Raw genomic sequence first — 10,915 nt, 5'->3', positions numbered from 1 at the left:
GTCAGGAAATTTCCACCAGAGGGCAGTGTGTTAGATTTGAGCTAAAGGGAAGCTCAAAAAGGAGGGATGCAGGCGGGATAGAAGGGAAAAACAGAAATGGAAAAAAAAAAAGCAGACTCTACTCTTGCCTCAACTTAGGAAAAAGAATCTGGCAACTTGAGCTCCATTCAGCAATGCCCCACAAGGTCAGGAGAAAAGGCATGCTCCATACAATGCAGGGAAACAGAAAGGAAAGCAGGAAGGAAGAGAAACATTCAGATAGACATGCTTCACTGAACACTAGAAGCACAGATACACTTACATGCAAGAGATGAAACTGTCCAGCTCCCACCAGGCATAGAAAAAAGGAAGGAGGTGAGAAAAGAGTGGAGAGTACAGAGTCTGGGTCTAATCCTTCCTGGATAGGTCACCTGGTCAGGGAAGAAAAGCAAGGGAAAAGAGAGATGTCCAATAGCTACACCAAGATGCACAGGCACACTAAGCAAGTTCTGAAACCAATTAAAGCCATAAGGAACAGTGTCACAAGAGATCATATATTCCTGGGAAACATTCCATCCCTTTGTCCTAGAGTCTGTATCCACTACCAGAGCCCCTCCCCTTGGGATTGTATGTTACTGAAGGCTGAATCCCTCAGGCTAATCACAGTTTGACTGACTGCTTCAGAATTTGCAAAATTCAGTTATGAGTTTTATCACAGAATGACGCCTTTCTTTGTGCTTTTGGGCTCTTGAAGTAAAGTGGTATTTGAAGCCCTAAAAACCTATCTCACTTAAGACCCTGCCTCATGCAACAGTAAGTGAGGCTGGTACTTAATTCCTTACATAAACTGTATCTTGAACACCACAGTGTGGCCATCTTGGGGTGGCTTGTGAATTACCATACCACTTCTAGGCAATCTAACATCTTGGCTTCTATACAGTTTATATCTTGGAACTCTGCGTATGATTTCCTTACATCTTGGAGCTCTGCATATGATTTCCTTTGAAAAAAGGCTTCCATGCTAAAAATAAAAATATGAAATCCATGATGTAGGTAGGTAAGGGGTAGGTTGAAATGGTCTCCAAAACCTAATCCTGTTTATTATCTAACAAAAGTCATTCCTATGGGACAGGAAGAAGGCAGATCCTGCCTCTGACATCTAAGTCATGTCTTAGATGGCTAAACATTCATACTTAAAGAAAAGATGAAAACCTTAGAGCTCTAGGCTTTTTGCTTGGTAATACCCCAAAGAAAGAAGCCATCTTTCACCCTTACCTTTCCTCGGATCAAGGCTTTGAAAGCAATTCGTGCAATTAGGTAGGACCAGATGACATGCAGAACCTGTAGGACCAGGAGAAGGCCATTGAAAAGCCACCAGGAGCGATAGGGCCCGATTATCTCCCAACTCTCAAAGAGGGTCGTGTTCAGGATCCTATAAGAGGAAGTTCAATGGTCAGATTCTAGAGTCAAAGCCAGACACATAAGGATGAAGTTGAATTTCCTGGAAAGCAGAACCTTGTGTTTTCACACCATACCTTCTATCAGTTGAAGTTCCAGGGATATTCATGCACAGTGAGAAGACAGTAAAGAAAGGGGCCCATGGAGTTTTCTATCTTTAGGAATAATGGAAGATATAGAATTCTTAGCAGCTGACAGAGTAAGTCAGATTACTAATCACTTCAAATAAGTCATATTACTAATCCAAATATGCAGAGTATCACCAATTTGGGACAACAGTTTTAACAATAACCCTAGGAATAATTCAGATTCTCATGCACATACAGGACAGCTGATGGCCAATTCCCTCAGACTAAGGAAAATCTCCAACCCACAGAGTCAATGACCTGTAATATAGTCGTGAGTGTAGAAGTGAGAGTGGTGTGGGAGTGGGAGTGGTCAGGGTAGGAGACAGTATAGAGCAGGAAAATAAGCAAAAGCCTGAGAAGTCCACAATCAGTGCAAAAGAAGGCAGAGGAGTTACTTAGGCATAAAATGAGGACTATTCCTCAGAGATGAATCAGGAGAGCCATAGCTAAGTGAGTTGGATGCTCTCGGTCTACATCATACTGTATTAGAAATACTGTACAGGGGAAATGAGGTCCTTCAAGAATCCATAAAAGGTCAGGTTAGGTCAAGCAAAAAGCAGAGCAATATTTAGGGTTAGGGAATCTTGATGTCTGTTCCCTAAACTGGTGACCAGTTTATTGTTACATATTTACCACAGCTCCACAGCCCTAACACTTACCAGAATGGATAGATTCCTAGGCGAGTCACCACAAAAACAGCACTGAAGATCACAAAAAGGGTGTCACAGAGACGCTGGTACTTGGCATAATTGGCTAGCTTGGCTGCCTGGAGAAAGAAAGATAAGAATTGAATTGGGGAGAAAGCCAGTTCTCAGATAGGAAGAAAAGTAAAGAGGACTAGTGAGGAAAGAGTCATTGAGGGGTCTTACCTCCAGCAAGAAGTCTGAGACATCATGTAGACACAAGACCAGCGTTCCCACTCGAACCATGTTGTTGATGTAGGAGAAGGTAATAAGCCCAATGGTGGCCAGGTGATGCAAAAACATGATCAGGAAGTCCTAGGAAGGAATGCAAATAGCAGACGCAGGTAAAGGCAAGGCCGCAGAACTGCTATGCAACTCAGTGCCCTGTACTGTTCTCAGAGGGCCTCATCCCACCCCTTCTGAGTTTCATTTTGTTTCAATTCTCCCCTAGGGAGCTGCCTAACATTTCACCCAAAACTATCTACATCAGTGACTGACCCATAATCTACACTCAATCTATAGCTCAAAACACAGAAAAGAGCAATTTTCTTTGGTAGCTGCAGAACATGTAGACTTCAGATGCTTAGCTGATACCTGGAGATAATTTCCCAGGTGGTAGTCAGGCATATAAGCCTTATACCTCTAGATTCCTTGAGTATCTAAGACTCTTCTGCATTGATGAAGGGAATTTCAACCAAAGGGACCTAAGAGAAAGGGGAGGTTTGTGGAGAGGAGAAGCTATTCCAAAACATTTCAGAGAAATGCTAAATAGTCCATCTTACTACAAGCACTTCCTGCTCTCAGATTTAAAGCTCTAATTTCCTCTTGGGTTCAAATAACAAGGTTAGACCCTGAGAAATCTCTAAATACCTGAGTTATTACATATATCTAATAAATACTTCTCAGCCCAGTGAAGGATAGAGGGTGGGAGGAGGCAGGTAAATTGCATCAGAGAAGCAAGGATATAAAGTCTATGCTCTCCATATGGATGGATACAATCACACGTTCTAGCTCTTGAGTTGGGGATGAGTTCACAAGTACACATTCTAGAACGTTTTAAAACCTACATACATATTATAAACCTTTTTATATATGTCATGCATTAAAATGAAATTTTAATAAGGAGACCTATGTCCTCATAGGAGGGTGTGTAACTGTCCTGAGTAACCAAAAGAGGGTGAGAGGCATTTAAATTATATATCATGCTTCTAGGTTACACAACAACTAATACACCAGATTAATGTCAATCCATTCCCACAAGTGCTAACCCTGATTTTCCTTACCAAAGATAACCATGAGTTAGTGACAGATTAGGGTTAGAGCTGCTGGAATTGCATTATGTCAGGTGGATGCCAATAAAAGGTGAAGATTCTGCCCTTTCTGTATACTTACAAAAAACTTAAGTCATTTGCAACTTTGCCATTCTGTAGGCAAGTCAACTCACTTCTCTGAATCTGTTTCCTAAACAACAGCAAGAAAAGGGTAAACTAAAACATCTAAAACCCCTTCCAACCGACATTCTTTTAAGTAAGTGGGGTCACCAAGAACAGAGAACAGAGAGGGAACAAGGGTCACTAATGGCAAAAGTTTTTCTGGAATCGAAGCTTTTCCTGGATCAGGACTTGCTATCCCTAAGTTTAGACTAGTTTCTTGAGCTTTATATGTGTAAGAACCTTGGAGAAAAACAAAGAAAAGGGTATGCGTCTTAGCTGGTTAACTGTTTTCATCCTGGGCTGCCCTGAATGACTCAAATATACTTCACTAGTCAGGGCTCACTTCTGAGAACATTACAAAGAGCTAAAAGTCACACTAAACCTACTTTCACCCTCTTTTGTGGTCCTAATCAGGACAGAGAATCCATCACAATGACAATAATGGTAGCTGCCGGAAAGGAGGGTGCCATAAATCAGGGTGTTAAGGGAGCCAACGTCCTTACCTTTCTTTTAATGTCTGTAAACTGAGAAAACATAAGAGACCAATAGAAAGCCAATTCCATGATATAATAGTAATAAAGTCCACTTGTGAGAGGCTGGAAGAGAAAAAGTAGTGAGGATACCAGCTAGTCAAAGACTCATTCCATGTTCCCAGCTTTCTTTGTGTCAGCGAACTCATACCCCCGATTATTAAATACTCTTCCTCTCCATCATCTTCCAAGATGTGCAATAGCTAACAGACTTTGGACTGGTGTTGACACTTAAACTCTTCCCTTCCACATATACATCTTTGTGTGCTAAATCACTTCAGTCGTGTCCAACTCTTTGCAGCCCTATGGACTGTAGCCTGCCAGGCTCCTCTGTCCATGGGATTTTCTAGGCAAGGATACTGGAGTGGGTTGCCATGCCCTTCTCCAGGGGATCTTCCTGACCCAGGGATAGAAGCCACATCTCATATCTCTTGCATTAGCAGGCAGGTTCTTTACCACTAGCGCCACCTGGGAAGCCCATACACATCTTTGGCTCATCTTTTAGAGATCAGATAGGCTTCCCTGGTAGCTCAGCTGGTAAAGAATCCGCCTGCAATGCAGGATACCCCAGTTCAATTCCTGGGTTGGGAAGATCTGCTGGAGAAGGGATAGGCTACTCACTCCAGTCTTCTTTGGGCTGGTAAAGAATCCACCTGCAATGTGGGAGATCTGGGTTTGATCCCTGGGTAAAGAGTTGGACAGGACTGAGTGACTTTCACGGTTAACAAGGACATGACTGAGCAACTAAGCGTGCGCGCGCACACACACACACACACACACACACACACAGCACAATCAAATCAGTGTGTCTAGAATTCTGGGCAATTTTCAGGGGATTAAATACATTGAGGCCTTTCCTTCTTCCACCCTGTTAGCAACCCCCTGACATTTTTCTACTTTAGACTAGAACCAAGATGCTCTTATGGGATTCAAAAGGGACACCTGAACCAGAAAGCACCTCATTAAGTGCCAGGAAGCTGCTTTTCTTTCCAGCCCAATTAAGGTGAATATCTGGAACAAACAGATGACAAGATTTCACTGCTGTGGGGACCCCAAAAATACATACTGTGAACATATGACTCAAAGAGACTCAGTCCCTAATCCCTCAAGAATCTCAAGGGAATGTTCTATCTGCCCTGGGACTGGCGATGCACTCTCCCCAACCCCAGCCTACACATGCACACACACACACACAACGCCCCTGTCTTAAAGGCTCAGGTCTTACCTGATAAGGGTAACTGTGCCAGCACTGTCGGGTGTCCCAGAACCAAGGTGACTAAGAGAAAACAAATAATCCAAGTCAGTTTTCAGAATTCCCTCCTGGCCCATCTACCTCTTTCTCTATACTTTGGGCAAAGAGATGGGAAAGAAAATGGAAGCCCCCTAGACAGAATTTAGGGATCCTTAAAGGCTAAATAAACAATTATACTTTTTTGCTAGAACAAGAAAGTGCTATTAAGATGAGAGAAACTGTACACAAGAGCAAAGAGAGTGCTAGGATAGCTTTTGGAAACATCACAACCTGGAATATATAGGAAATTGGGAGGCAGGAAGACAGTGATTTCATTTAATAATCAAAGGAGATCTCTCTGTGCCAAAGATTCAAAAGTCAAAAGCAATCATCTCCAATGGAGTTTCAATTATGTCCTTTAAGAGGGTTGTCCATTTCATCTAAGTTGTTGAATTTATTACTATTAAACTGTTCATAATGTGGTCTTACTATTCTTTCAATGTCTACAGGACCTATAGTGATAGCCTCTTTTTCTCCCTGATACTGATAATTTGTTTTCTTGTTTTTTTCTAAAGGTTTATCAATTTTAATTAAAACTTTCAAAGAACCAACCTTTGTAATTTTCTCTATTATTTTCTAATACCTATTTCATCAATTTTTGCTCTTCTTTTTTTCCTTTCTTTTAACTTACTTTGGGTTTACTTTGCTCTTCTTTTTCTGGATCTTAAAGTGAAAACTTAATCATTGATTTTAAAGTTTTCTTCTTTTCTAATATAAACAAATTAAAGTTATAAATTTCCTCAAAAGTATTCTTTAGCTGCATACCACAAACTTTGGTATGTTGTATTTTCAGCATCATTCAATTAAAAGTATTTTCTAATTCCCTTGTGATTTCTTATTTGCTCTTTGGGTTATTCAGAAGAGTTGTTTAACTTACAAATATTTTCTAGACATCTTATTATTATTGATTTGATTCCTGTTTTAATTCCATTATGGTCAGAGAACATATTTTATAAGACTTCAAAATTTTAAAATTTGCTGAGACTAATTTTATGGCTTAGCATATGGTCTATCTTAATGGATCCTTTACATGGACTTGAAAATAATATATATCCTTCAGCTGCTGGTGTGGTGTCCTATAAATGTCAATTAGGCCAAACTGGTTGGACTGTTATTTAAACCTTCTACATGCTCAGTGATAATTTTTTGTCTAGTGATTTAACCAATCATTAAGAGCGTTAAAATCTCCAAATATGATTGTGTAATTGTCTATTCCCTTCCTTCAGTTCTGCTTCCTTATGTTTCACGTATTTTGAAACTTTAATTATGCATTTAGAGGAAAATACTGTGGTACAGTAGGAAAGAAAAAAAAGACTCATGAATCAAAAAGCCTGAAATTCTTCTTTGACTCTGATAATCAATTGCAAAGCAGGAATAATACCTACTTCAATGAGTTACTGATGTCATTTCTTTAACTGTCTCCTCCTTGCAAGAACAGGACTTTTGTCAAATGCCTTGTAAACCATCATGTACTATGTCAATTTAATTAATACTATTATTATTAGCATTATTTAAGGAGAAACAGTGTCATGAGGTTACTGATGTCAGGCCCCAGACAGAAGACAATTTATTTAGCTTATAAACCTGGGCTCTAGGCATCACAAAGAAAAAACAAAAAAAAAGAAAAAACAAAAGAGAGTAGAGGACAAAGCTCTAAAGGTATTTAACTCTTATCTCTAGGGATGCATGAATGATTAGACCCCAACAGAGAACCAGAGAAAGTTCAGACTCACCGACCAGAGAAATCTAATTCCGTAGCAGAATATACATAAATAAAAAGTGAATCTCCACCTAGATGGGTGAAGAGTAGAAATTAGACAAACAATTACTCAAAAGAAAGTCTTTGAGCTAAAGAATTCAAGGTTGCACATTTGGGGATAACACAGTTTACTGGTAAGAAACTGATGATATACAGTTACCTAAAAAGCCAAAGAGATACAAATTTTCCAGCCTCTGTTTAAAAATAGGTTTCTACAAATATATACTGGTTTCAGTGAACTTTTCTTTTATATCAGACTCCCCGATGATAGTGCCTATTTTTTTTTTTTTGCATGACAATGAGATATAGTGCTTGGTGTCCAGAGGATAATCAGTAAAAAACCCAGTGAAATGAACTATAGCATGTCCAGAAAAGGGATGCTTCCTATTAAAATGTCAACCTATAGCAAGCTGGAACTATCTCTACCAAGGTATACAAGGGTGTGCATATCTACCTACGTAAGTGAAAGCAGAGAAATTCATTCCCAATTTCTTTGGGAAACGTGAACGAAATGCAACTACAGCTAGCTTAGAGACAAGCATGTCCAAGAAACTAAGGGTGACCAAGCTTTCAGTTCTCTTCTTTCCAGCCTATAACAGAGTTAGCCTTCTGCATCCATTGACTGTTATCCTAAGAGGAGAAGTGATTTCCAAAAAGAAAACCTTAGTCCAGTCATACCCCACCCTTCTCCTCACTCCCCACCTGCTTCCATACACCTACATGCTTTCACAAAATTTAGTGAGCGTTGGGGGCTTGTCCTGATTCCTCCGATGGCGAAACCAGCATTGGATTTTTCGGACATCCCAGTCTAGTTGCTTTGACAGGCCCTCCAGCCTTTTCTCATCAGGATACTGTAGACGTATGACCAGAGTCAGAACATTGCTTTTTCTTCAAATCTACTCATTAAAGCCCTTTGACAAGCTGAGTGGCAGAGGGGTAATAACTACAGTGACTTAAGTAATGTTTTTCTTTCCAGGTTTCACCCTCAAAGTCATTTTTATGTAAGAAGTACTATTTTACACATCAAGAACCTTTACCATTCCCCTATACACACAGCTATTTGGTTTTCTCCCTCTAGCCCAAGTGAGTAAAAAAAAAAAATATTAAAAACCCAACCTGGAAGGGAGGTTTAAGAGGGAAGGGACATATGTATACCTATGGCTGATTCATGTTGATATTTGGCAGAAACCAACACAATTCTGTAAAGTATTTATCCTTAAATTAAAAAAAAAACACAAAAATCCAACCTGCAAAGGCTATCAGTACCATCTCTATCTTGATTATGCAACTAGGTAATGACAAGAGCTGAAGCAGGGAAAAACAAAATCAAAATATGATGTGTGTCTTGGGGAGTAGGGGTGGTGGTGACTGCTAGGCCTAAATCTCTAATGTATGTAATTTTGAATTATTTAAGGTATCCTAGCCCAAAGGTATTTCCTTGAGTGGATAAAGTTCTCCTAATAGCTCTATGGACTATCCAAATGTGAAAGATCATCCCGTCCTATCCTTAGCCTTGGAAATACTTGCTCTCTATCCTCCCATGCCCTATGGGGGATGAACCCTAACAAAAATCTTCCTGTTTTTTTTTTTTTTTTGCCCACTTACCTTAGTAATAGACATGAACACCTTTTCAAGGATAGCATTAGGTTGTGCCTGATAAGGACCACTGTCCTGGATGCCAACATGGAGTGCACAGGGTTTGGCAATAAACCTGTAATGGAGAAAACCCAAAAGCCAATTCTAAAAATTGTTTGCTAAGCATTAAGCAAAAATTCTGATTAGGGGACTGATAAGAGGGAAAGGGGGAAACACTTGGCAAGGAGCCAGAACTTTTTGATTTAATCCTGAATTCTGCCATTGATTCACTTGAGAAGTGACCTGTTTAAGAAATATTAGAACATAAGCTCTCTCTCCATTTTTCCCTGGTTCCCTTTATCACATTTTGAGCTTTAGAGTAAGAAAGACCTAGATCAAATCATTAGTCTACCATTTACTGCCTGTATGAACCTGGGCAACTTATTTAATCTTGCTAAACCTCTGGACATGGAACAACAGACTGGTTCCAAATAGGGAAAGGAGTACGTCAAGGCTGTATATTGTCACCCTGCTTATTTAACTTATATGCAGAGTACATCAAGCTGGGCTGGAGGAAGCACAAGCTGGAATCAAGATTGCTGGGAGAAATATCAGTAACCTCAGATATGCAGATGACACCACCCTTATGGCAGAAAGTGAAGAAGAACTAAAGAGCCTCTTGATGAAAGTGAAAGAGGAGAGTGAAAAAGTTGGCTTAAAGCTCAACATTCAGAAAACTAGGATCATGGCATCCGGTCCCATCACTTCATGGGAAATAGATGGGGAAACAGTGGAAACAGTGGCTGACTTTATTTTTTTGGGCTCCAAAATCACTGCAGATGGTGACTGCAGTCATGAAATTAAAAGACGCTTACTCCTTGGAAGGAAAGTTATGACCAACCTAGACAGCATATTAAAAAGCAGAGACATTACTTTGTCAACAAAGGTCCATCTAGTCAAGGCTATGGTTTTTCCAGTGGTCATGTATGGGTGTGACAGTTGGATTATAAAGAAAGCTGAGGATAGAAGAATTGATGCTTTTGACCTGTGGTGTTGGAGAAGACTCTTGAGAGTCCCTTGGACTGCAAGGAGATCCAACCAGTCCATCCTAAAGGAGATCAGTCCTGGGTGTTCATTGGAAGGACAAATGTTGAAGCTGAAACTCCAATACTTTGGCCACCTGATGTGAAAAGCTGACTCCCTGGAAAAGACCCTGATCCTGGGAAAGACTGAGGGCAGGAGAAGGGGACGACAGAGGATGAGATGGTTGGATGGGATCACTGACTCAATGGACCTGGGTTTGGGTGGACTCCGGGAGCTGGTGATGGACAGGGAGGCCTGGCATGCTGCGGTTCGACTGAACTGAACTGAACCCTCAGTTTTTTTTCATTTGTAAGATGAAAATAATATCAACATTCTTGCTACTGAACATAAGGCCAACAGATAAATAGCATTACTGGCTTTTCCTAGCAGCTTTTTAGTGCAGAATTTCAAACCCCATCTCATACCAGCAAAATTAGGATCTGCACTAACAAGATTCCCAGGGGATTCATTCATATTCCCATTAGAAGCGGGTCTACTTTACTTGAATCTTGCAGGTACAATGATATAACATATATGAAGACCCTGACACAAGGAAGTACTTAATAAATGATAGTTCTCCTTATATCAAACCATTAAGATCTTAATTGGAGGGAAAAGTAGAATTGAGGCTGACCTCTTCCTAAACAAATATCCTTGGTCATGGTCACCTTCCTGCCTAATCAAAAGACTATGGAAATAATTAGAACTTTAGAAGCTCTGAAGAAAAAAAATCCAGAAACTACAGAGAGTGGTAAGAAAGAAATTACTTATTAGTACTTAGTTCTAGTCCCAGATCTACCAATAAGACACATAAACTTGGTCAAATCACTTGATTATTGAGTTTTGGTTCTGTCATCTAAAGGAGATGACAAAGATTTTTCCTAAGATCCATGATGATATCATTGATTATAATTAATTTATAACTTTTAGATTTGAAAATTGAGGAATGATTCTCCTTGGCTCTTTAAGAAAGATCTCCCTCTTTTCCACAACCAA

General features: G+C 40.0%; 1 protein-coding gene across 6 annotated transcripts in view; it reads right to left on the bottom strand.

The window, feature by feature from the left end:
• CERS5 (ceramide synthase 5) overlaps positions 1–10,915 on the bottom strand; it is a 31,785-nt gene that overhangs the window by 1,898 nt on the left and 18,972 nt on the right. For 3 of the 6 annotated variants that reach the window (XM_086399503.1, XM_086399505.1, XM_086399507.1), the window contains exons 2-10: positions 8,867–8,972; positions 7,982–8,112; positions 7,236–7,293; positions 5,437–5,487; positions 4,185–4,277; positions 2,435–2,563; positions 2,225–2,331; positions 1,255–1,411; positions 302–410 (exon numbers count right to left, since the gene is read on the bottom strand). In XM_086399503.1, coding sequence (XP_086255629.1) covers positions 302–410; positions 1,255–1,411; positions 2,225–2,331; positions 2,435–2,563; positions 4,185–4,277; positions 5,437–5,487; positions 7,236–7,293; positions 7,982–8,112; positions 8,867–8,972 — 941 coding nt within the window. The remainder of the gene's footprint in view (positions 1–301; positions 411–1,254; positions 1,412–2,224; positions 2,332–2,434; positions 2,564–4,184; positions 4,278–5,436; positions 5,488–7,235; positions 7,294–7,981; positions 8,113–8,866; positions 8,973–10,915) is intronic. The other 3 variants (XM_086399502.1, XM_086399506.1, XM_086399504.1) reach the window with 1 other exon arrangement.

The sequence above is a fragment of the Bos grunniens genome, chromosome 5, assembly GCF_055505025.1.
Source record: "Bos grunniens cultivar Pamir isolate PY7600 chromosome 5, Bosgru_T2T1.0, whole genome shotgun sequence".
Lineage (NCBI taxonomy): Eukaryota > Metazoa > Chordata > Mammalia > Artiodactyla > Bovidae > Bos > Bos grunniens.
Note: the sequence above shows the minus strand (reverse complement) of the source record. Positions and strands in the feature narration are given on the sequence as shown.